At 39.6% G+C, this 27,784-nt stretch overlaps 1 protein-coding gene across 5 annotated transcripts in view; it reads right to left on the minus strand.

The window, feature by feature from the left end:
• mctp1a (multiple C2 domains, transmembrane 1a) overlaps positions 1 to 27,784 on the minus strand; it is a 148,031-nt gene that overhangs the window by 6,854 nt on the left and 113,393 nt on the right. For 4 of the 5 annotated variants that reach the window (XM_026211124.1, XM_026211123.1, XM_026211126.1 and 1 more), the window contains 5 exons: positions 20,695 to 20,751; positions 14,306 to 14,407; positions 5,089 to 5,198; positions 4,524 to 4,633; positions 4,013 to 4,110 (listed from right to left, as the gene is read on the minus strand). In XM_026211124.1, the coding sequence (XP_026066909.1) occupies positions 4,013 to 4,110; positions 4,524 to 4,633; positions 5,089 to 5,198; positions 14,306 to 14,407; positions 20,695 to 20,751 (477 nt within the window). The remainder of the gene's footprint in view (positions 1 to 4,012; positions 4,111 to 4,523; positions 4,634 to 5,088; positions 5,199 to 14,305; positions 14,408 to 20,694; positions 20,752 to 27,784) is intronic. The other variant, XM_026211125.1, reaches the window with a different exon arrangement.

The following is a 27,784-nucleotide window of genomic DNA, read 5'->3' on the forward strand; positions in this document are numbered from 1 at the left end:
GTATGCTGTGACTGTATTTTAATCTCTGCAATTGCATAGGCCATAATGGAGCCCCTTGGCGTGCTAATTGCTAGCGTCCCAGTTACACACACAGTTCCTCCATTGGCTAATGGCACCATAAAGCATGCGATAGGACACGTCTTAGACACCTGGTAGAGAATGTTAAGCTGGTAATGCCAGTTGGCCTCATTTAAGAGACAAAGTATTGCCTTATATCAGAATGTGCTTTATTCAAAGCAGCGAGGCAGGCACACAGCAGGTAAAGATATCCTCGGAGGAATCTATAGGCGGATACATGAAAAGAACACAGAGTGTGTAAACTGGGAGAGTAATTCAAAGTGAATATGCACCTCGCAGCAGGTTTGATATATCACAGGTCTCCTGCAGTGCACTTAAAAGGCCACGCACAGAGGTGCTGCTCTATGTACTGAGGTTTACAAACACACCTTAGAATAAGCACAGCACTTGTGTATAGTGTACATTTAACCTGACTGCTCTTCACTACACCTTCAGCTTGGGCAATTAATTAAGTCATTTAATGAATGCATCCATTTTAAGGCTATTTTACAAGAGGAGACAAGGACAACAGTGCCTTCCCTAAAAATCTGGAGGGGAAAGTAATCAGCAGTCCAAAAATAAACCAAATATTAAAAATAGAGCAAACCACTCAATTTTACAAAGTGTCCAACAGCGACACCAGTGGATGTAGTTTTAAAATGTGTTTTAAAGTGTTGTGTAGATATGAGAGTGAATGGTGAAATAGAGGTCAAATAATAAAATAAAGTTTTTGGTGACCAATCAGTTTTATTGTGTTAAAGCCTTCATTCCAACACTCTTGGACAGTGAACTGGTCAGGCAAAACAAATCAATAAAATAAAATGAAAATAAAATAATCCTGAATGACTAAAGAGTCTTCAAAATGACTAGCATGAAAGGATCTGATGTTTTTAGTGACTTGATTAGCTTGATTAAGTTAAAGCCTTCATGCCAACACTTTTGTGGTGAGAATTTGATAACTGTTCAGACAAAACAAAAGATTCATAGATGACCAACCGCAACCTGTACATATAAAAGATATTCAATATTAGTGACACTGTATAAGTTTTACTATTATTTTTGTTTGTTTGTTTGTAAAGCGTGTCAAAATGGTACAATTAAATAGATAACCTTAATAAATATTATGTTAACATGAACAAACTAAAATTCAAAGATCAAAAAGGAAAGAGACTGACAAAGGGAATTTGCCGCCTCATTTCAGTCCACAACACTCCACTGATCTGTATCCACTGAAATGCATATGCAAGCAGCGTACTCAAAATAACACAGACGAGGTTAGTAAAGACATACACCCACAGAGCTGTGGGAGCTGTAAGTTCCCACTCAAAGACACTCTGTACTCACAGACTGCAGCATAGATGCCCTTTATATAAAAAGTCATTAGAAGCTCATCAGTTCATGTCGTTCTAAGGCACCTCCAAATGATCTGTAAAAGAGGCAATGCTGGCCTCTCTCGGCCTTGCAGGGCTTTTATCACGGGACAGTGCGGGAGGTGTGGGTCACGTCAGAACCTCAAAAATAGCCCTCCATTTGTCATTTGTGTGAAAAGTTTTGGGCCCTAGGGCATGTGCAGATCACACCCCGACACTTTGAGTCTCTGAGGTCCTATAGAGGCCGTCTCTAACCCAGAAAACAGAGGTGAACGGACCTCCACGGGCAGTTGTGCGATGCAGAGCGGAACGTTCCGCGCATCACGCCGATGTTCAAGTGCTTTTCTGGACTGTCCTAAATCAAAAGCTGTTACAGGGCACAGAAAGCCCACGGCGGCCTGCTCTTCTGAGCGTGAACCTCACCGTACATCATTAGCCAGGTCTCCTCTGGCCCTCATACCTGCAGGGACCTTCTGGGCTCCAGGTGTTTGGGGTAAACGCACCTTAGCGACCTAGCCGCATCGGGCTAATTTAGAGCAGGCTACCTGCAGCTGCAAGGCTGATGTAAAGCCAGGCAGGGGCTTAGGATTACGACTCTGTAGAGATCAAAGCCTGCCCGCCGCCCCGGGCTCATCAAAGGCAAACGATTGGTCCTGGATCAGAGCCCCGTGTCACCCCCTCTGTCAGCACCGCAGGGTTTATCCCGACACAGAGGAAGCACGATAACAGGCTGGGCTTGTGTTTACGAGCTCAGGTTTTAATTGCAGTTAAACTGCAGCACCTTGCCACTCCAACAGAACGCTGCTGATTGCAAACGGGACAACGGGGCGGGCCGCATAACTCAGATCTCACGGTTAATGTAGAAGCAGACTGGGAGAGGATTACTGCTTTACACTCATTACGCTCAATAACAAAGCATGACTCAGTACAACACAGCAAGAAGTCCATAAATCTACCGAGAGACACGTGCAGACTGAAAACATCACAAGCCATTTACATTCAACTTAACTAAGCCAAATTTATGAATCACATTCTTCATGAAAACTAATAAGGATCAGAACATAATTGGTTATTTCTCTAATAACAGACACTTAGGGCCCTGTAGACTGGTGTTAGTTTGTGTGTGTATGTACACAGTATAAGTCTGTGTGTGTGTATATATATATATATATATATATATATATATATATATATATATATATATATATATATATATATATAATATTGTGGACATTTAATACATTTAAAGATATTTTTCAGTCTAAGTGTATAGCTAGCACTATTTAAATTATATTTTTCCACATCTTTTCATACATCTTTTTATAATTTGACAATGTAACCGATTGACTGGAAATGATTCAGAATAAAATTATTCAGTACATACTATTGACACATCACATGTCTCATATTTCATGTCTTGAAATATGATAAAAATTATACAGTAACTTATAGACAGTTGAAAACTAGGTAAATTAATTTCAGTATTGCTTAATTCACTCATTTAGATACCATTCTTTTGAAGTGTAATAATATTTTATGACAGATTTTAATTTTTATATGTTTAGATTGAAAACAATAATATCCACACTCATTATGTTCAATAACAAAGCATGAGTACAACACAGCAAGAAGTCCAGAAATCTACTGAGAGATACGTGCAGACTGAAAACATGACAAGCCTGTGAAATCTAAAGGTAACACTTTATTTTAAGGATCAAATCTCACTATTAACTAGCTGCTTATTGGCTTGCATATTACTAGCACACTGGCCGTTTAATAGTACTTTATAAAGCTCTTATTAATGCCTTACCCTGCATGACCACATTTTAGATACCTTAATCCTACCCCATACCTAAACTTAACTACTACCTTACTAACTTATTTATATGCAGCAAATTAGCAGTTTATCAAGGGAAAACTCTTAATTTACAGTGCACATGTGTTCCCTATTCTAAAGTGTAACCAATCTTTACAGTATACATAATCTTGGATATTTATGAAATCAAGTAATTTTTTACCATGACCTTCAAACCACACAAAAAGTAGTACAACACCTGGTACTTAAAGATACTTTTTGTTAAAGAAAAAAAGTGAAATCAATAAAATACGAATTAGCATTATATATTTCCAAAGAGGAAAGTGCCATTATATAGGGTATAAAAGTTTAGGTGAAGTCTGTGAGTTTAAAAAGTCAACATCTTGCGCTCTTTCCATGGTAATGAGTCACAAGGCTGTCTGTGATGACAAGAATAGAATTCCCTGATTCTGCATTTATGCATATTACCATGAGCAGGAAGCATAAATTAAAGCATAGAAAATGGAACGGGGAGACAGAAAACTCTGCACAAATACTTTCTCACACAGCAGAGTTCATTGTTAGGTTTTCTAAGGCTAGCATCACTATTACTGTTGATCATACATAGGGTTGGAAACTAAGTTATAAACCTAAGGGTTAAATCACATTAACGTTTGACATCAGAAATGACATCATTTTAGAATTTGGCTAAATCCAAATACATGCCGTTGTCAGAGTTACATTACTGGGGTAACTGAAAGTAGGGGTGAATGTTAAAATGAATACCTACCACTTGAACATCTGAGGGCACTCGGGACAAGAAGTCCAACAGCTCATTGTTGTCGATGCTGTACGGGTCTCGCAGTTTTTTGGTGAACTTGTTCACCCCTGAAAGTTGAAATAACAGTGGCGCATTAGACCTCACTCACAAAGTGCAGTTCAGGAGGACATAAGACCCTGCATGGATTCTGAATCCTCTTCATTGTACTTTACAGGAGCTGACTATGGAGCTGACAGGAGCTCTGCTTTCTGACCTTGCAGAGCTTCAGATCTGAACACTGTATGAAAGAGCGCACGGGGCATTAGCTACTAGTGAGTTTGCCCTAAGTTAGGCAGTTTACCATCCTCCCTGCTGTGCTGGTGACAAATCCCTCAAACATGCTGACTTCAACTGCCGTTAAACTCTGTGAGCTCCTACAATAGTTATTTGAAATTCTAAAATACACGTTATGTAACATGCTACTGGCTTATGTTATTTCGTCACTGGTGACACATTATAAACATAATGGATGACAGCTTACCCCAAGCCAGTACGATGTATCTGAGAGGAATGAAGTACACCACAAGAGTGGCTGCACACAGGGCAACTATGGTCAGCCAGCTGAGGAAAGGCACAGTCCAATTGAAAGTACTGAGAACACAGAAAAAAGTAAGAAATGGATGTTATTTCCATCTACACAGGCCAAGCCCAGTCTACACTGGAGAAAAGTGACAAAATGCAATAAAATCTAGGAAAACTGTACTGTCTACACTGAGTGCAGTAAGCTGATGCTCCAGTCTATCGAACATATTCCATGCACTTGAGGTACTTCCGACAACAGGACAAATGGATTTTCTTTCATTTTAATGCATCCAGTACAGACAGCCTGAAGTTGATACAGCATGTGGTTGTACCCAGTGTCATGGTATATATCAAGGTGCAAATACAGTGTTACTATTCCATATCAACGCTACAGTAAGTTATTTGAAGGAATGCAGTGTAACCATGTTTGTGTTTGTTTAACAGGCTGAGTAAGATGTGACAGAGTTTGGCACGGTCGTGTCCACGTGTCTACTCAGGCACAAGCAGCAAGAGCTGAAACTTACTTCTTTATCCTCTCACCATAGGAGGCCACTTCATCCAGAGCATTCTGCACACCGATACACACATCCTGAATGGCATACAGTTTATTCATGAAACCCTTTCTCTCTGAGTCCTGAAAGAATGAGAGGAAGAGAGAGAGACAGAGAGGGAAAGAGAGAGAGAGGCTGGGCAAATGCATTTCCACACAGCTGAAAGAGCACGAGGAGCATCAAAGGCTCGATGAGCTCGCTCTCTTTCCATGTTCTCCATGCTGCAATAAACATGTTTGAAATTAATCACGCTTTGTGCATCAATAAAGAAAAGAATATTTATTCTAATACGTTCTTCAGAGAGAACTAGCTATGTTGGGTAACCAGGTTTTACAGCGGTGACATCATTGTGGCCATCACCACCATCATTACTATGAGCACCAAAAATCTTTTCTTTTCAACTTTTGATGGTCTTCAACATAAAAAAAAAACACACAAAAAAACTGGCCACAAGAACCTCAAAAGTAGGCGTCAGTTAAATGTTTCCACAGTCAAAAGGCTCTGATTTTTCTTCTAACAATAAGAACAGTCATGCAACAGTTGGGCTGACACAGAATGTAGTGACTGAGTGTGGACACAAAAACAGAGACCATTGTAGTGCATTGATGTGCTGAGACACACACACATGTACACTTACACACTCACTTTAACTCTTAAGGGACTGCTCACACAAAAATAAAAACCCGTCATTATTTCATCATTCTCATACCCTTCCTTCCAACCAGGGGCGGCGCCAGGGGGGGTCTTGGGGGGTCTCAAGACCCTGCCAAAAAATGCCTTGACCCCCCATTTGACCCCCCAGCCTCTTCCTGATTAAAAAAAATATATATATTCGGGATAAAGATCCAAAAATGTTTCTCTTCAAACTACGCAGAACAATAATAAATAATTATTTCGATATTTATTCATACACTGAAACGAGAACCGTTTCTGTCAGACGCGTCCGATTCGAGAACCGATGAGCTGATGATAACTGCGCATGCGTGATTCAGCGCGAAGCAGACTGACACAGAGCGCATCTGAACCGACCTGATTCTTTTGGTGGTTGATTCTGAACTGATTCTGTGCTAATGTTATAAGCGCGGGTAAACCAAAGGCTTGAATGAAGGGCAATCATCGCCAATGACGGCATTACATCGAGCGCAAAAGAACCGGTGAACCATTTTTTTTTCAACTGGTTTATTTGATCGAATTGTCCGAAAGAACCGGTTCACTTGAGCACCTGCTCCTTTGCCCCTTAAGTGCCCTTTTGTCAAAGCAAAATTTCAATTTTTTTTTGTAATAACATAAACATTTGTGAATGCCTGCCCACGGCCAATTATAATATTAGTACAATTTATTAATAATAATCTAGCCGTAAATAAAATGACCAGCATGATGACAGTTCACCTGACTACGACCTCATCCAACCGGGAAGATTCCTCATGCTGCACGCGCATTTTTTAATTGCTACAGGATATTTTCAACATCGTGGCAGCTGGTAAGTGGTGTTTCATTCTCAGCGAAGTGATTTTGATGTTTATTTACTTATTATTATTTTACAAGAACGATGTGATGTGAGAACATGCAGATACGTTGTTTATATTGCTGTGTGTAGCCTGTAGTGTAGAAGTAACACTAGCGTGCTGTTTGAGGGAGAAAAGTTTCACAGGCATCGAGGGGTCTGGTCTTTTTTATGTTATTTGAATAAACTTTTATTATATTACAGTAGGCTACTTATTTATTTTTAACACGTAAAAATAATTATCACAACACTGGTAAGGCTTATTCAGATTTTCTCATTCTCTGAATTATCATTATAGAAATAAAAACAATTCAGAAATGAATTAAAATATAATTATATTTTAAATGTGATGCAAATATTTTTTCTACAATAGCAACAGTGTTTACAACAGCAAGACCACTTTAGCCTGTAAACTCAATAATATCTATCTGGAAATAAATGTAAAAATATCAATGTCAATAAAAATGCATAATATACCTGACATGAAAGTGCAGTGTGCAGGATATGAATAACAAATGTAGCCTGTCATTTGTTTACATTGCAAAGGTGTTTTTGTTGTTTAGTAGCAGTAATATGCAGTTATTAGCCATGTCCACTGTATTTTTTTGTTGGTTTTCATGAGACCCCCCTTGAAAAGACCAGGACCCCCCATTGCCCCCCCAATCAAAATTGTCTGGAGCCGCCACTGCTTCCAACCCTGTTTTTTATTGACAGAGCAGCCTGAACATAGTGAAAAACATCTTCTTCTGTGTTTACAGATGTTTTGACTGAAGTAAATGATGACAGAAATGTCATTTTGGGTGAACTATTCCTAAAAAAAGTACAAGATTGAAACTCAAAACTCATCCATTTAACCTACAAAACACTCACGCAAAATCTATATTTGCCCAATTATGTCTGTTTCTTCTATCAGTCAACCATTTGAAGAGAAAAACTGAAATCCTGGCCTATTAACAGATTTTCAAGCCCTGACACAGGCTGTGCCCCTCCGGTGGGCCTACACAAATGAACTGGCAGCACATAAGAAGAAAGAAATGTACTGACGAAATGGTCCCACTGAGAGGGCACTGCCATGCAGCAGTGAGCATCGCTAGGCCTTTGCCCCAGGTCTGCTTTATGAGAGCTCCAGGCCTCTGCTCAACCCTGCCCAGGTTTATCTGGAAGCACTTCAGTTGCCATCCTCAGGCCTTTCATGGAGATCAATTGAAATGTCACTGCAGTGGATAATGTCCACAATGAGCCGACCAGCTACTGAACCTCTGGATCAAAACCTACTGTGCAAATCAAAGCTGGAAAAGAGGGATGGTGTCAATGCACCGAGACCTTTTTGTGCTTTAGCTGCCAATTCTAGCTTTTATTCAGTTTAGGCTGAAGTACTAAAATAACTAGAACTATTTAATCTAAAAAAAAAAAAAAAAAAATTTGAAAAACCATAAAGACATTAAAAAATAATAATAATAATAAAAAAAATAATATATATACTACAGCTACTACAACTACAGTGTAATAGTATATCAACAATATTAAAATAGATGTTGTACATCTTTATAAATGTACATCATTTTAAGATGTATTAGGACATTCCTGGAAGTTTGTTGAGGACCCTTAGTGGGCCCTGACCTGCTGGTTGAGAAAACCACTTATTTCTACAATATTTCAAAAACAGGTATGTAAAAGAGTCTATACAACAGGTACTGGAATAGCATCCCCAAAATAAAGAAACATGCTTATAATACTGAGATTGGTCTTGGGGAAAACCAGATCAAAAATTGTCTGTACTCCCTCAACACACACACATACTTACACAGTATCCCATCCATCTCCCATGCTTTGTACTGGATCCCACATTTGAAAAATGAAGCCCAATATGGCCTGTATAACCACATCGCCTCCCCAAAAAGCCACACAAGACAAATAGATATAATTAGACCACGTCCCAGGGTTATTTTTCTTAGCAAATATTTAACAAGACTCCCCTGTCCTGACTCTCATCTGGTTTGTGTTATCAACCGAAACAAAAGTCCAACATACACTCCATTGTATTGGGCGCTATATGAGAAAAGAAGACTTTGAGGTACATGGTATCGGTGTGTGTGCGTGTACGCGCGAGCGAGCAAGGGTGGAGGTGCAGGTCATGGGTCTCTACAGTCTAAACCATTACCACATGGCCCTCAAACCATGAGCTAACTCCGATTTCCTGCCTTCAAAAGTGGATTGAAGAAGGCAGGAGGTTGGAATAACACCGGCCTGGGGAGAGGCATATTTTCACTGCTCCTCTGCACTTCTCTCACACACACATAAACACGCTCACACCGCTACAAGCAGAGGAGCAACCTGCCGCAGAACAGCCTGCTGTGGATCCTGGCTGAGCTGTGGGCCGCTGGAGCGACACATGGGCATTCCATTACCTCAGGTCCTCTTCCTCACGTACGCGGACACACATCATGGCACAGCGGGAGGCACACTTGATGTCAGCGGGCAAGGGGAAATTGATATTTAGTCAAAAACCAGTTCTGTTTAAAGTGTCTTCCAACAGTGCAGCCAAATCTGAACTCTTCTAAATGCACGTCAACATATAAAGAGTTTGAATTATGCGATATCACACGAGCAAGAGTCCTGCTCCACTGAGTATCAGCACTGCTGCAAGCAGCTGTATTTTACAACTGAGTGTACTGCTTATAAACCAGTTCTACGAACAAAGAGGTACAGGGCAAAATAAAGAAAAAGGAATATCTTGTAAAATATATATTTAAAACACATGGGCCAAGTTTTCAGCTCTGTATTTGAGATTGTTTCATTTGGTTTTGAAAACTTTTGTACCATTTTCAAGAAAAAAAAATATTTTAATGATTCAAAATGTAATACCCTGAAAACATGAGTATTTTTATTATTACATATTTACTGTACATTCATTATCAGCTTGTGAATATATTTAGTTATAAAAAGTCATGTAATCAAAAAATTAAATTACTGATGAAATATATACATATGAATGAAATATTTAAAAAGAATAATAATATTTTAAATATTGTGTGATAGTGATTTGTACGTATTATTGGAAGAAGAAAAAAAATCATTGACCCATGTGTCCAGTTACTTTATTTTATTTTTCATCAGAGACAATTTAACTTACAATTTGGTAGCACTGTTTCTAATTTTTGTCTAGTTACTAAAAAGGTCATTTAGATATGAAATAATTCACAAGTGCTTTAATAAAAAGAGCTTCTAAATCTGCTTTCTTTGCTAAATTTGTATAAGTGTCTTATTTAAGTTGGCACTTTAAATGCCGTTGACAGTCTCTGCACAATCCTTGAATTATTGTTCTTGATTTTAAAAGTGCTATTCTTAATGTGAAATTTGTACACCTGATTAATCAAATAACACTTCAAATACACTAAAAGTTAAATAAGCTTTGTGGAATCAACCGCTGTTAAGTAAATGAACAGACTCTTCCATCTTGAACAGTGTTATTATTAAACAGTGTGTAGGACTGAGTGCAGCTGTCTGGGACCCCCTGGCGCATCCCCATTATCAAACTCCTTAGGGCTGCTAGTGCTATAGGCAAGCAGAGGCAAGTCCGTTCCAGCCAGTTCCCAACATCAGGCTATTCACACCTCACCGTCCCATCAGGAGGCCCCGTCTACTTCGCAATGGGCACCCAACATAGCGGGAGACTGATGAGGTTGGCACAGACCAGGACAGACATTTCGTAGAGGGCATATCTAGTTTGTTAACGACAGCAGGAGGGGGAACGATATCCCAGGGGCACCAAACTTCATTTACACCAAAGCCAGAGCCCCGATGCAAGAGGACGGACCCCCAGCTGGGCCTAATCCACACCCACGCCCTTCTCTCTGCATGTTTGGAGGGAGAGAAAACAAGATTCTTTGATCCACGCAGCACTAAAGGTGAGGGGAACAAAGGAGGCAGATAAGATGAAAATGAAATCATTTCACCCGGGCCGGGCCGCTCCCTGGATACACGTATTATTTGTTTGTCTTCTCTCATTTCAAGCCAAAGGCGTGCTGACCCAGACGGGCACAAGTAGGGAGCGATATCACCAAGGAAAAGAGTTCCACACCTCTGATGGCAAATAAAGCCAAGACAAGTCCCCTCAGACAGACGTGAGCCCACCTCTTATCAGCGAAAACATGAAACGAAAAACAACTTCTTTAAATAGACGAGTGCATTAATTTTCCAAAAGTAGTTCATTAGCACTTTATTCATAATGAATGGGACGGGGGAAGAGACGTACAGGGAAAGGCTTGTCAATGAAATTGTTCCTCGTCTTCGTGTCTGAGCACTTTGGGAGGTTAATTAAAATTGCAGTTTAATTAGATTTGAGGTGTGTGTCAGACTAAACGGAAACTCCCCTGACTGCCTGCTTGATCCCAATAACTGCTCTCCCAAATACTAGAAGCCAAAAAATAGTTCACATCAAAAGGAAACCCATTCGCATTACTCTTTTTAAGGAGTAAATATAAACAAAAATCTTTTGACGCAACCTCAAATCCAACATCAAGAAAATGAGTAATTACCTTGTTAAGTAGTATTCTGAGAGTTTGCATATATGCTGCTTGGGACCTTTCTCTTTGATTCTCCTATAAAATAATCTAGTTTAGTTCAACACTTGCAGGATTTTTATTTTTGAATGTATTAATAGGTCTGTGTCTTATTTATAGGAGAGCAAAGGGAGGAATGCAACAGGAACAGGGAAATGATCCAGATCAGATTCGAACCTTTGTCCCCATCAGAGACTCGACATGTCACAAGTATGTGTTTTAAGCACAATGCATTATAGCCCTGGCACCTTGCAGGATACTTTAATAAAGCAACTGTAATATAAAATCACAACAAGACAAGAATTTTAAACACATACTCACACAAAGTATGTTCAAACATCTGGAAGCATGACAGAAGTTCAGAGGCACTATCCTCACCTCTCAAATCCCTAGGTTCTACCTTCCTTCAAACCTCTAGTGCCGCTTCAAAAATAGGTGTGATGCTGAATGCCACGCAACAGTATGTGACCACAGAGGCGGCACAAAAGCTATTGAGCTATTCCCAGGAGATCCATACGCCCTCACTATGGCATTCACTCTGGAGACAGTATTCTTTCTGGGCCAAGGTCTAACAACAGTCACTGTGACTCTTCAGCAACTATAAAACCGCATTCTAGAAACCAGCTTCTAGAAATTCATGCAGTGCTTGTTTACTATGAATTGTAGCTAACCAATCCATGTGGAGATTAAGCAAAACATTGTGTTTCATAGTAGAAATTAAAGAGATATGCTTTACTATTCACTCAGGTTAAAGATATATATTCAGCCTCCACTTCGACTCTTCCAGCATTAGCTCTCTATAATCAGATAAAAAAGAAAGGTTCTAATTATGGTAAGCACACTCAGCTTTAAGAAGCACACACAAAAAAAACTGTAGTAAAACTGCTTCCACACCAGTGCCCCATTGCCTTGCGCTCCTGCTATGTCCCTGTGCCATGACGTGCAGATGAATAACACCATAAACAGGGAGAATAAGCTTTATTTTACATCCGACCTCTGCTTCCCACCGCTCCCTGCTAAAAACAACAGCATTAGGCTCTAATGGATCCGCTGGAGAGCCAGGTTCACCTTCGCCATTACTCCCCAGGCCTCCGCACCCAGCGGGCAAGGCACTTCATCAGCCCCAAGGTCAACCTGATAGTTGCCCCTGTTCTCCAGCCTCTCTGATGGTGCCCCTCACCCCTGGAGCGACCCCCCCCCCTCCTCACCTCAGATCGCTTATGTTCCCCCTTCTCTCCTTGCCCTGTCCTCTCTGGGTGCCTGGATGCCACCTGATGATGAATTGAGCACAATTAGTTCCACCCGCCACTGCACTGGATTCGCCCCTGCCCTCTCCATCTCCATCGCAAAAATGAGGCCGTCAAACTGGGGAACATCATCAAGCAGGGCACCAACAGGCACAACCACACATTTCCAACATGGACTAGATAGGAGGTGGTCAGCAACAAACATTCTTTATAATTAGGCTTGTCCTGAGTTCACGTTCAAACATGTTTCTTAGGGGCAAAAGATATAAAAACAACATTCAAAAATCTATAAAATACCATCTGTGTCAGAGACTATGGCCTTGTGGGCTGTGCACCGACGCAAATTTGGCAACTCAAGTTTAAGTCCCAGTTTGGAGTCCTTTTTCGGTCTCACCCCTCGTTCTCCTACTTTGCTTCCTGTAATTTTAAACTAAAATTTTATTAATTTATAAAATATTTATAAAATATTAATTAAAATATTGATTTCAAACGATTAATGGAATCCAAAAGTTTTTGTTTATATAATATACGTGTGTGTGTTTACTGTGTATATTCATTATGTATATATAAGTACACACACATACAGTATATATTGTGAAAATATTTACATGCATATGCATTTACATTCTTACATTTTATATTATATATTAATATATTTAATATATAAACATAATAGATATTTTCTTGGTTGTTGGACTAGGTTACCATCATGATCCATCTCTAGAAGTTACTATGGCTTTTAATTATTTATCTCTTAGTTTCCCATTACACTAGACCAGGGTTTCCCATAGTTGGGTTCGCAAACCCCTGTTGGTTCGTGAGGGAATAGCATGGGTTCTTGAGTTGGTACAAATGGTATGCCCACGAGTTAACACCATTAACAAATGAATGACTAAAATGTTTTTGCAAAGAAATGTTACAGGTTTATACAAATGTGATGTAAATGTTAAATCTTAAATGTATAAAAAGTATTCTCTTTTGGGGAAACCCTGTATAAAAAATATTTATTATTGTAAAAAAAATTATATTACAGTAATATACATTTTTATAATTTGTTGAGTGTAATAATAACAATCTCAGGGGGTACTTCAAGTACATAATTTAGGTAAAGGGGGTTCGGCTGACAAAAAAAGATTGAAAACCCCTGCACTAGACAATTCAGAACGACACCCAGTTCTCTATTAGATATGAATGTACTGAGATGCCATCTATAGTGAGTGCATGAAGACATTCTCAATTTCAAAAGTTAGTTCAATTTCATAGAAGTTCCTTCAGGAATGTACTTCTCAAAAGGATATAAATGGCAATGGCATTCCTCCACTTCGGAGACAAACATCAATACACCTCATAATTCATTCATAAACCCTTTTCTTAGAAGCAGCTTTCCTTGTCTATACAGCACGGGTTCTGTGTTTCTTTCACGTGAGCTGAGCTGCAAATGAGTTTCTCTGAGTGACGTCATCGAGTAAGCCATGTTGGGCTCACTGGCTGGTTTGAAAAAGGTTAGTGACAGCACAAAGATGGATGCCCAAGTGCACCCTGAATTCTTATAGACACACGGTGAAGTAAAGCACAGTACTACCCTTAACCCAAAACAATATGGAGAAAACCCAAACCCAGAACTACTTTCTACCGAGCATGTTGCCTTATTTAGATGACCTAGCATAAGCACCCACCGAACAACCCATTTTGTGAAGTTTCCAGCTAATCCAACAAATAACAAAGCACTGATCACCAGGATGTTCTTGTAGATAAAGAAGGAATAGTGACAACTGAGAACAAAGTGAGAGGTGAAAGGGAGCGACACACAACCCTGCTTGGCTTGACAGACGATGAGCCATAGAAGTGAGACATGCGGACATACGGACCACACTTACCACCATCACGCGTATCCACTCAAAGTGCCAGGAAGCCAAAATATCCGCAAGGATATGGCTTTCCGGCAGCCGGCCATCCTGGGAGGGGACTGAGCCCGGCACCTTGTGGACCAGAATAAATTGAGATCTTTTTAAAGCAGGGCTACAAAAGGAAAATAGTTAGACAAAAAAAAAACATTGATGGCTACTAAGATGGTTTAGGACCCTTGAGAGAGAGAGAGAGAGGAAGAGAGAGAGAGAGAGAGAGAAAATCCACCTGATGTAAAAGCAATAAAAGAGAAATCAAACAATGAAGCTATTTTACACAACAAGACAATGCCCTGAGTGTGTGTGAAGGATTTCTAATCTCTCTTTATTAGCCAAACATGATTAAAATGCAGTTCCTAGGAGCATCTCTCCCCTAAATAAGAAGAAAAGGGAAAAAAGCCAAGGAAAAAAGTCAAAAGCATCTTTTACAGCATGAAGCTTTTCATCTTTTAGAGGCGCTGAGAAGAAAAGCAGCCAGAGATGCACAAACATTCTCTCTTTCTCTCTTTATTCTCCTTTGCACTGAAGAAAGCCACGTTACCTGAGGATACGCATCGCATATCACAAGCTCAATAGCCCCAGAACAAGTTTTCAGTCACAGTTTTTCAAAGTAATAAAAATAATCCCTTGCACACTCTTTAGTCCAATTATATATTGCCATGTAGCTATCGCCCAGATCAACCCCCTGCCTCCGCTCGGCTGGGTTTAACCCTCCGTGTGTTATCTACAGATAAGGCTCACTTGTAATGCTAGATTCTAGCGGACATAAATGTGCATGAATCAGGATCAGACTGTCAGCGTTTCACAGTGCAGAGAGGTTCGTTTTCCTTTCTCCCTGCTAAAGTGGCAGCGGTGTGGTGGAGACAGCAAGTAAGAGTAGGTTAAACTGTTAAAACAAGGTCAAGTCCAAAAAGAGAGCGAAAGAGAGAAACAGAAGAAATATTTCATTTATTTAATTTATTCATTTTATTTTTCGTTCTTTAACACTGTAAACTATGCACTAATACAGTAGATCTGCAATGTTTCACTTAAAATACAAAATACAAAAGTATCTGCATGTACTTAATATTAAATATTCGGTAATCAGTTTACAGTTACAGTCTAAAATATTTAGTAAACTGAAGGAATCAGTATGAAATTTATTGTGATTTTATTTTTTTTTTCAGTTTAACTTTTAGTCTATTCACTAAACAGTGGTGGCCCCAATTATTAGAACACAAGGCATATTAAAGAGGTTTCAGCTGTTTTTGTTAAATTGAGCAAAAGGTTGAGATACCAAATACTAAAGTTAAAACTGGATGAAAACAGTGTGACTCAATTCATTAGAATTCATCATTTTCCTGTGCCCAGACAAACCATCTGCAAGTTTCATGTTTCATTCAGCTTCGTCATCACAGAAGTAAATAGCATTTTAAAACAGATAACAGTTTGTTTTATTGTCATTTTTCACAATATTACTGTTTTTACTGTATTTTTGATCAAATAAATGCAGCCTTGGTTAGCTCCAAGAGACATAGAAACCTCATGGTATGAATGGTAATGCACATATTCTTCAACTGTTGGTGTGTTTATAGTTAGCTACAAGATCCTATAGCACAGATATTTCAAGTTAACTTCACTGCACCCTTGAGTTCTGAAGTTTCTAACCACCACAGTCTGCTGCACGCTTTACACTGTCGGACAAGCGTCTGAATTTACATTGGTACACAGTATATTTCAAGCCTAAAAGCTACACTTACCTTTATTAATTCACTAAACAGAAACCGACAAGCTTTTGACAACACACGATTCCCTGTGTTTTCTCTTTTTCTCTCTGTCACAGTTTTGCTTCACATTCATATTGAATGTTTGTTTATTTATAAGACGTACAGCATACGGTTACATGCCATCTTTAATATCCAGTCGAGCAGGCAGCACAATCACGCACACTTCCTAACAGCTGTTGGGCATGTAAGGAGGCGTGCGTGAGTTGTGGTAAGCCCGTGAGCATGACATGATTGCAATGTGTATCTTATCTGGGGCGGCTCCTCCTCAGGCTGTGTGTGTGTGTGTGTGTGTAGGACCATTACTCCAGTGACCAGCCATGCGTACACTCCTAATCTCAGCACTCTTTCACCCTCTCTCTTTCGCTCCCTGGAGACACTAGCGCTATCATCCTGGCTGCTTCTCAGACAGAGTACTAGCGCTGATTATCCCTCTGTATTCTGCTCCGGACACATGTACGCACACACCCTGGTTCTAATGACATCACTGAAACCCTAATACTGTAGCCGAACCATTAAATTAGCACGTGCAAAAAAATAAATAAATAAATAACGAACAGACTGTGAATTGGAAAATGTAGTGCATGATGCTGAAAATACATGCAAATATATAAAACAAAACTGTCATTTAATCACTCGTGTCTATGGAAGACAAAATGAGATGTTTGGAAATGTCCAGGCTGCTCTTTTAAAATAAATACACACTTAAAATAAGAGACAAAATGACACCATAAAAGTGGTGCATATAACTTTTACACTGTATTAGAAGTCTTTTGAAGTCATACATTGTGTTTGTGAAAGAAACACGTTGAAATGTATGTTATGTCAGATTTGTGGATTGATCATTCTTTTGAGTTAAATCTTGTCAAATAATTTGTTGATTCAGATAACACAAAATCTTTGAGAGTGATTCATTCACAAATCAGACTGATTGGGTTCTTCAGTTTAACTCACTGACTGCTCACACAAGTTTATAGGTGAATAATGACTTAATGACTTATATAATGAGAGAAGACTTGGACTATAGCAAATGAGTCATATGAACAATGTTTATGATACTTGTATGGTGCTTAAAGGGATAGTTCATTATTGATATAATAACTCACCCTCATGTCGTTTCAAACCCGTAAGACCTTCATTCCTCGGAACACAAATAAAGATATTTTTGATGAAATCCGAGAGCTTTCTAACCTTATATAGACTGCAATGCAACTACCACAACGTTCAGGGACCAGAAAGGTATTTAGGCATCATTAAAATATCTGTGGTTCAACCTTAATTTTATGAAGCTACGAAAATACTTTTTGTGCAAAGAAAACAAAATTAACTCTTTTTTTTTTTCAATAAATTCTTCTCTTCCATGTCAGTCTTCGACATATGTTTGCGACCGTACCACAACACATTTTAACGATGACCTTACTACCTTTCTCGGCCTTGAATGTGGTAGTTGTGTTGCTGCCTACATAGGGTCAATTCAACAAAAATATCTTAATTTGTGTTCAAAAGAGGAAAAACAACATGCCGGTGAGTAATTAATGACAGAATTTTCATTTCTAGGTTAACTAACCTTTTAAGCATCTTTGTAAAGCTAAAAGCTATAAATGAATAGAAAAGTGTGACCAGCACATTATTCACATTCGCAGAAGAAAGCAAGTCCTATAGATTTGTAATGACATGAGGATGTGCAAATGATGACAGAATAATCATTTTAAGTGAACTATTCCATTAAAAACAACAGCGCAGTATATCTCAAAATATTATCAGAGCAAGAAAGACTAGGCCTTCCAGCATCTGCTTTATGACAGGTGAAGTTAAGCTGCATAAAAATAATTAACGGTAATGAAAATACCAATCCTTCGTAAACTTTCTTTTGGAAAGTGGGTGCACACAAGTGCTAGACAGCTGTGGCACAAGCGGAGCGTTAGGCACGTTATCGTAGCGTACCCAACGCTACTCCTTAATTCCACACTAGCATATTTGAGAGAGGTTTAACAATGTGAGGCACATTCATTATCACCTGGATAATTACCTGCCATTCTGCCTGTGTGTTTACATGTGTTTGGCAGAGCAGGTGTTAAAATATTTTGGCTGTTATTGCTGGGGTTGCTGATGAATTTGGTGGAGTCTGCGAGCTCTCCAGAGAGCTATTCAGAACTGTAAACACACATGGACACATTCACATGCACACACACTGGCACTACCCTGGCAAAGGAAAAATAAGAAATAAAATGTGTGTAGCAAGCATATGGCTTACATAGTTGATGTACCCAGCATGCTTTTGCATATATGGCCATCCAAATTGTGTTTAACCCAAGAATTGATGGTCACAAAAAAATGTTGGAGAAGATACACTGAAACTGTAGCTTGCTAGGACAAAGCTAAATCATTTGATCCTATTTACTCATTGTGGGAATGTATTGGTGTAAATGACTAACTCGCAGAGTAACAAACTACTATTTTAAAAGGAGTTGAGCTTCTTTAAATTATGATTTCAAAGCAGCTTCCTTTACACTGACTTGATTTCACATAGCCAAGTGAACGGCAAAAATCCCGTTTTAATACACTTTTACAATCTCACTTGCACTAACTTTGTTTTCACCTGATCTTTCCTCTCTCTTTCTCCCTCCCCTTTTTCTTGTTTGGGAACCAATTGCCTACTTGGGCAAAACAACTGAGCCGTCTCCATCAATTAGTCTTGACTTTGGACTTTCATTAAGAGTAATTGACTAATATCTGCAGTGAGTCTGAAGAAAGACACTTTTAACTATCACAAAACAGTTTGTTAAGTAAGAACACATGTCTTGGCTCATACTACGCCTGCAAGAGGTCCCCAGTCCAATGCAAAACAGGTGCCTGCCATGTAATACACCATTTAGCCCCTGGAGCAAAGGTTATCCAGCTAATAGCTTCCTAGTGGAGGCTAAGGAAGAGCCGAAGACTAGGCCTGGCCTAAACATCTGGGACATATTGCACATACTTGCAACATATGCTTCAGGTTCAATTAAAATGAGCCCTTGGCACATGTGTCCATTTTTTTTCTTCCTTCATTCAGTATAAGTGGGCCTTCCCTGATGTGATTTCAGTATTTTACTGCTTGAACAAACAGAGGAGGTAATGAGAATGTGAGGTCATCAACAAACTGACATGGAGAAGAAAGTAAAGAGTCGTCGATGGGGAAAAAAAGAAATACAAATTTTGTGTTGAGGAGGAACTGAAAGTATGACAGTATTTGAGGTTTTTTTCTATTTTTTTTTTCTTTGAAAGTAACAAGCTACTTTTTCTAACTACTAGCATTGTAGACTGATATAATTCTTCATCACTGTGTTTTTTTCCTCCCATTGCTTTTGTGAGGCCTCTGTCATCTGTAGCACTGGTCATTCTTATTCATTTGAATGAAATTTACAATGTTAACAGACAAATTACTACAAATAAAAAGTTAATGGATCAAATAAATGATTCCCCATTTTAAGATAATAATATACTACTTCTATAAATGCTTGAATTTTTACATTTTAAGTCATAAATAAATATTAAAATTGATTTCAATTTAACTGTTATCCTAAATCATTTTTGTTCCAGATTAATGTTTTAATAGAGTGTAACACTGACCATTCAACAAATGAATCACACAAATATTGATCAGAAGCAATATATATATTTTTAATACAAAAAATCTTAATTCAAAGATATGTAATAATTCATATTTAAAAAAAATTGTGTAACTTGTTGAGTTGCTAAAAAATGAAACATACATTTAGTAAATTTTTTGGTAGTTTAATGATACCTGAACTGTATTTTTCCTCATGCTGGTCTTATAATTCAAAGTAAAACAAAACTATGCACACAAGAAGGAGAAAGGACAAAGAGAGGACAAGTAGCCCTTTTCAACCTTCCAACCTTTCGACTGAAGCTAATCTGACACAAAGAACAACAGATCCTTGACAACATTAATACAGATATTGATATTAATACAGACATTGTACGTACACGTAACGCTCTTTGAACGTCCACTATGAAGAAACGTCAGGAAAGATGTCAAAGGTTACGTTTTCATCTTAAGTCTACACTGCTCCAGAAATGTTCTTGTTGACATTCTTATTGTCCCATTTCCCAGACAAAGTGCTAAAAGCACATAAGTGCTGGTATTTTGGCAGGCAATAATATGAATCTGCCTGCTCAGAAATATTTAAATGCTTCCTCACAAAAGCTGCTGGGGCATTTAGCTTGCAGTCATTTGAATGCTATTAATTGCACTTCAAAGGACTTGAGAAATATCAGAAGCTCAACATAGAGACCCTGAAGCCAAGTTTATATATGCCTATGTGATTCCCCTTAACTCTGAGTAGAAAGGAAACATGTACTGCAACTCTGTAGACTTCAGACACTACTAGCTCTGATAGACTAGCTGTGAACCTGGACTCTATGAAATGTGGCCGAAAGCATTAAATGTACAAGAAAACAATGACCTACTGATATTTGAGTGAGGTCAAACACAATAAATAATACATTTTCATTGCATTTCACTTTAGAGAAGAGCGTTTGAGCATTGAATATACATCTGTGTTGGAATACATGTTTGTGAGTGGCACCGATAATTACCTTGTCATCTCTGTCAAAGTCTTCCTCCTCATCCTCCAGCAAATCCTCCACAGCTTGCTGATGTGCATTGTGAAGAGCAGAACAAAAGAGAGCAGAAAAAAAACAGAAAAAAATCAGTCTCACATGTACAGTACACTTAGGAACATCTCCACATCTTCAAATGAAAACAAATGATAGCACCCAGTCCTTGGACAGAAAGCAAACTCTCCGAATGTGACCTCAGTCGCTAAAGTCATCAGTTGTGTCCTCTTGTCCACAAGGTTTAAACCTCAATAGAGCCTCTGGCAAAGCAAGGCTGATGACATAGAACGTTAACTATGTGCTTCAGTGGACCAGATCCTGGCGGACAATGGTCCCTTCAAAACCCCTTCAGGTTTTCATACTTAACTCAAGCACACAAAGTGCTGTACGCCCATGACCTCGAGAAATGCTGCTGGCCTCTCGATTCTCTCAGAAGAACATGCGAACAGAGACCAGGGAAAATTATGAAAAGAGTGATGGAGAGAATACTGAGAGCATGATAGAGAGCAAGGAATCAGCGAATGATTTCATTGATTTCATTTTGCAATCTAGAAAAAGCTGCAGGCTCAAAAGCTTGAAAGAATTAATTATTTGCTTGCTAACATCTGAGAATCATCAGTGGTTCTTGCTACAGAAACAGTTACTATTATTCCTACAGTAAGCTTTTTTAAATTGCTGTCTAAACAACCAGAACTTTTCCACCTAGAAGAGCATACAAATGTTACATAAATCATGATATAAAAAACATTTAAGATGTATATCATGTATATCACTCCCTATCACAACTAAACTGTATCTACAGATCAGAATATCATAGATGTGAGCAACCACTTCAGAGCATAGTAGCAGCAACACACTACACAACCATTCAGAACAACTTATCAATGCATAGCAACCACTAACAACTACACACAACATCATAGCCATGGGTTTTGTACAGACAAGCACTACTTAAATATGTTTTGCTAAATTAAAAAGAACTTCTTACAGTGCTAAAAGGATCAAATAAACCAAATCGTATAATGTTCACATCACTTTCATTTGTTCTTGGGAAACTCCAGTAGCTGATAGAATAAAAGCTGTTTATAGAATCAAGAATATGCCACATGTGTTTTAGTCTCACAAACAGAAAAAAAAAATCCTTCCTGTGTGAGCTAGTAATTTGGCGGCATTAATTATTCAGATCTCATTGGCTTGTTAATCAGAACTGTAGACACCAAAATAATCAGACGATATGTTGGCACACAAATAAAGAGTTTATCTCGGTCAACTGAAAACATTATATTTGGCCTCAGTGGCTTACGGGAGCCCAGAGGAGTGTGTATCACATGTCTGTTTTTGTTGCCGGAGGACTGAAAAGACAGATCATTATTTCTCTTCTTGTGGTTCCTCCTGTCAATCCCGCATCAAAGCTTCAAGGTCATGTGTGTGCTATTTACATACGACAACTCGGGCATCTGAAAACACCAAAAAGATATCAAGGGAGGAATACATCTTCTTTTTGATGTTTTTTTTTCTTTTTCTGGCTCCGCGCATTTCATCAGTTTTTTTGTGACATCCAAAAATTGTTACTTAGCAAACAATAGCTTTTGTTCCTTTGTTTTGTCTAAAAGAGAGAGTGTATGGCTGCTATAAGCCTCTTATGTAAATGCAGCCTGAGGCAGAAACAAAAGGAGGGTTCAGGATAGATACATGCAGTGTTGTGAGGAGACTAGCGATGGTGTTTTGCACCAGCTTAATAGCACACGGATCGACTCGAAGAGCGATGCTACTCCGGCGCTAGGTTAGCCAGAGGTCATAGGCTGGGTAAGGAACTCGGAGGAAGTTGAACTTCAAGGGCCGTGGTAGCATTAAGTTTGGCAGTCAATATGTCTCACTTGCAGACAGAAATTCTGTCTAAAATAGCATCAGAGCCAGACTTTAAGTCCATTGTTTGGCCTTTCGGGTAGCAGCAGCACCATCTCCAGACCAGCTAATGCATTTTCTCATGCCTTCTGCCATGAGTGGAGGAAGAACCCTGCTATCTGCGCTTTTAATTCTAACCTTCCCCGAGACAGGTGCGCTGGGAATAGACGCCCTAGCTAGACAAGCCATCCAACATGAAGATATGCACTTTCATTTTTTTTTTCCTGCCTCTCAGCTCTCGCGCTCTCCCCTCCTCCAGCTCTTCTTTGAAATGTGAGACATCTCTAGCGTCTCCAGCTGCTCAGGGGCTGGCCCTGCTTTGTGTGCCGCGTGTGGACCGGAGACCCGGGAGAGCTCAGGCCTGGAAGGCTGATAAGGGCTCTCGCCGGAGCACATCCAGCCCAAACAGCCTCTTCACAGGCTGTCCGAGCCCTGCTGGTCAGAGGGAGGGCTTGAGTTTTTGCCAGCACTGGCTGACTGTGGTCTGACCTCTGCAGGGGCTCGAGTCAAAGAGTACGACTGTTGGCACTCGAAGAAACTCTGCCGGTTCTGTTTGGGCAAAGTGTTACGTTTCAATAAAAGCGGTCACGATTCAAATATGAGGACAATGGGCAAAATGATTGCTGGGATGTGTGAGAGAGGGACGGAGCAGCCAGTACGTCCCTTTGGGGCTGAGTTTTACAGGGCACACGGGCCGGAAAGAGGACGTACCAGGGTCATGCGTCAGCGGTGCCTCAGTCCCATGGCCCGAGCTCTACTGTAATCCGCAGCAGCCCTGAACCCACAGGACCCAGAAAAACACTCTGGCTTTCTGTTCCGTAAATAAAACCCTGGCTTCCCAAGACAAGCCTGCGTCAACAATGGCAGCAGCAGCCGTGACAAAAATCACACGGCGCTGCAGTGTTGTTAGCAAAATCACGGGTACAAAAGTTCACAAAGACGAAGTTCAGGAGCTGCCAAAGTTGCTCCCCGCCTCGCCTCCAACCTCGCCTGCGAGCCGTGGTGGCACAGGGGAAATCAGCAGGGCAACAAACGCTGCCAGTTCAAAGTGACGTGACCTTTTGATTTTGTCACCTGTCAGGGGCTGGCACGGAGGAGCGGAGACATGTCTGCCAGGCGCGGGTGAAACGCTGTCTCGCTAACGGGGGCACGGTGCTGGAAGAGGTGGTACCACTGAGGTGGATTAAAGGCCTAGAGCACCTCTCGGCTCTTCTTCTCACTCTTCCTCATCCTCTCCCGGCCCTGCCGTCACACTTCTTGCTTTTTTGTTGTCCCCGTTGAGCCTGCAGCTGAAACACCAGCCTGAGAGTAAGACAAGCTCTACCATGAAGCGCCTCTAGGAGCACGGCTGGCAGACAGACTCTCGCTCTGGTTCTCTTTATGTTGTCGTTTCGTGATTGACACTGGAGGTGGGCTTGACAGGCCTTCGTTTCCCCCCACAGCAGCCCACCTGTACCAGCATATCCTTTATTCATGAAGCTCCATCCAGGCTGTTTGTTTTTCAAATTACACACACTGGAAGAAAAAGACAAAACACTACTCAAACCAGACAAAACAAGGTGGGAAAAAGTTTATTTGCTAACTTGCTTTCTGTGCCATGTAAAACACTTGACACTGTTCGTAGTCAAAATATAAACAAACAGACTAAGAACAAACAGCTATAGATTTGATCTCGTCAGTCTTCATATGTTTACGAAAAGATTAAACTAAAGGTAAAGGGTAATTTATTCACCACTAGCAGTATCAAATGAAATCGCAAAACTAACTGTTTACAAACACGTCCACTGGCCTGTCTCGTTCAGAAAACAAGAAAAGCCATCCTCCAATCACAGCATTAGTTGAACCAAACATCTACATGATGGATCAGTCAAACAAATACAGTAGTTTTCATGCTCACTGAAAAGTCATTTGCATGGGATTTAAAAAAAATAGTTTAACATTTACATTTTCACACATTTCACCTTCAAAATTTGCAAGAATTGTAAATCCACACCATTTTATTAAATGCATGTTAATGACCTTCATATGTTTGAATTTAGTTTACCTTATTTTATCATCAAAATGGTGAAACATCAGGCTTTTCTCTGTTGATGCATGCTGGACTTCTCCAAACATTTTCCAATTATCCATTTTACACAGTTGTACATCCCAACAAACAAACAAACAAAAATATGTCACTACTACCATTACATTGATACTTTAAATGAGGGACTTTGTTCTCTTACTGTAAAGATGTTCACATCATGTTCACCATGTTTGACAGATGGTTGTCTACAGGCACAAGTCAAAGGATGTTTTAGCTGATCACATTGAAAAAAAAATCTCTCCACAATAAACTATAAACAGAACGTTGATATCTGAACTGAATTTTCCCCCTCAATAACTATTTTTAAAATCAAGAAACGATCTTATACAATCACTTTTTTAAATTAATTACTTTTCAACATTACAGCAAACATACAAGAGGAAATCTACTGTGTTACATTTCAGAACCACTGATTTTGCTTAAAACCTTGAACCCAAATATGAGCTGCAGCAATGTTCACAAAAAAACAGGCTGTGAAAAAATGATTAACCTTTTAAAATATGCCATAGGAAAATGGAGAAACTGCGAGCTTGCTAGAGGACACGACGAGAGTAACCCTGACAATTAAGACCCTCTCTCCCACCACTGACAAGGTTGCCGAGAAAGAACCTCGAATGCCTAATTGCGCTTGAGCTGGTGAAAGAGACGTCACTATGTTCCTCCAGCTCTGACAGTATATGCTATAATTAACACCTTCAAAACATCTGGTAAACTGTTTTCCAGGCCAGTGAATTCAGCAGCCCGGGTCTTCTAGGGCCAGCTATGGGCTTCACTCCCCTCCATTCACACACCAAGCTGTCCTATGCTTGACTAAGCCTCAGCGGCCACACTGAAGCCCAGCCGAATGCTTCCAGGTCTCCTAACAAAAGTAGGTGAGGGGTGGTGTTAGGGTGGTGAGGACTGCCTCTCTGCAGGAGGTGAGCAAGCCACTGACAGCTGCTGTCAGAAAAGCTTGGCTAGCTGTGTCGGCGCTCCCTCAACTTCAGGTAAAGAGAGGTGCGCTTGCACTCCCTACCAGTAGGGGGCTCTTCTAAACGCGCTGGAGAAAGAGCAGCTGCTTTGTTTAGAGAGGAAACCTAGTGCCGCTTTAGAAATAGTAGCTTTCCATCACCTGCTGATGATCGACAGGCGTAGTTCAAAAGTCACATCTCTTTGTCTTGCTTCTAAACCCGTGTTTATTTCTCCATTGTCTATTCATTCTGACACAAAAACCAATACGGGCTAGCTAGGCTTCTGCTGATTTAAAACAACGGGTTTGGGAGTGTAGTCTTGAGTTTAGTGCACAGCCATTCCAGATGGTAAAAAGGATCTTTAACAATAACAGGCCGTGACAGCGAGGTCAGGTATCTGGTGGAAGGGTGGCAGGCGGAGAACGGCAAAAGAATACGAGAGTCAGGGGTCAGCTGTCTACAGGTTAAGAGTTGAGCTGGCATGTCACATCTAGAGGTAACAAGTCCCTTCAAGAAATGTGACAGCTGAAAGTGGGTCTCTGTTTTCCCAGAACATCAGGGGTACAAGAGACAAGGGATAATATATATGGTCACCCTGAAGAGGCTTGATTTTTAATAATAACCGGCTATTATTCTGTGATAATGACATCTTCTTACTAAAAAAGATTTATGTTTTTTAAATGTCAATATTGATTTAATATTATATGCATGGCATCTATTCATTATTCTTATGTCCCACAACCCTGAACAATAGAATTTGGAAAATATATATGGTGGTGGTTAGTGTTTAGTTGTATATTTATGGAATTAAAGCAAAAAAAAAAAAAAAAATTGTAACAATTTAGTAAAATATATTTTAATGGCATTATATTAATAAACGTGTGTACACACACATGTGCATATGTATATTTAGTGATACAATGTAATACAAATTATTTTTATAAAAATAAAAAAAATGGTCTGTAATGTAATAAAAAATAAAGTGAACTAAAGCTGCAAAGTCTATCAAGAAAGAGAGAGAGAGAGAATATGCCTGTGAGAATTCTTCTGTGCAGCTTTTTTTCATACCTAGAGTCTCTCTTTTACCCTCCTTTTCCATGCATACAGAATATTTGAGTGCACACGCTCATCCACTGCATTCTGTGCATGAGACATACTGCACCACATTACAAAACCATTCGATGCTGATAGTCAGATGTCATACAAACACTTGGAAAAGTTTCAGAGTAAGTCTTGCCATCTAGGCTGGGCAGCATCTCCGTTTCTCATTTCTGTCTGTCTCAGTAACAAAAAACAACAACAACAAAAAAAAACAGCTTGGACTGTTGGAGCACCGCAGCCTGCATTTATGTGTCAGCAGGTTTAGCGCAGAGCTACAGTTAAGAGTTATCTGAAATGACATCCTGCCAGCCACGGGGAGCTTGGCATCTATAGTGTAGTGATGAAAGCATGAATGGGACACTTCCACTGGAGGAATATTAGTCCTTTCAAAAGTACATCAGTCCTCTGAGTGTGTATTTATAAAAATAAAGCACAAACTGTTAACTCAGAAAGCATGGGTTTATGTAAACGGCTGCATCGCTTTCAGATAACAAGCTAGCAGCCAACAAACAGTTTTAAGCTGACACAAACACACACACACACACACACACACACACACACACACACACACACATATATATATATATATATATATATATATATATATATATATATATATATATACATATAGCTAATAATAACAGCTTTTAGGAGTGAAAAAAAAAATAATTAAATGACATCGGGTACTAATCATTACACACACACTTAAAGACACCTAAATTCCTTCCCCTTAAGTTCATAGTAAAGCACAGGGAAACAGTGTCCAAGTTCAGGCTCATCAGTGAGTTTGAGGCTAATGGAAAGCATGTGTGTGTGTGTGTTTACTGTTTCTGAACTCTCTTGCTCTCACCAGCCCGTGTGTTGTGGTTACAGTCGTCAAAATGCAGAACAATGGACTGTTAGAGAGCAAAGGAGATGTGGATAGAGGAATAACGGGTTAACCTCGGACTCTAGCCCTCTCATGTGTCTTAAATCAACAGGTCCTGACTGTATCACCTCTGACCCATTACCTAGTTCTGAATCCCTA

This window comes from Carassius auratus, chromosome 30, assembly GCF_003368295.1.
Source record: "Carassius auratus strain Wakin chromosome 30, ASM336829v1, whole genome shotgun sequence".
In the NCBI taxonomy this organism is placed as follows: domain Eukaryota; kingdom Metazoa; phylum Chordata; class Actinopteri; order Cypriniformes; family Cyprinidae; genus Carassius; species Carassius auratus.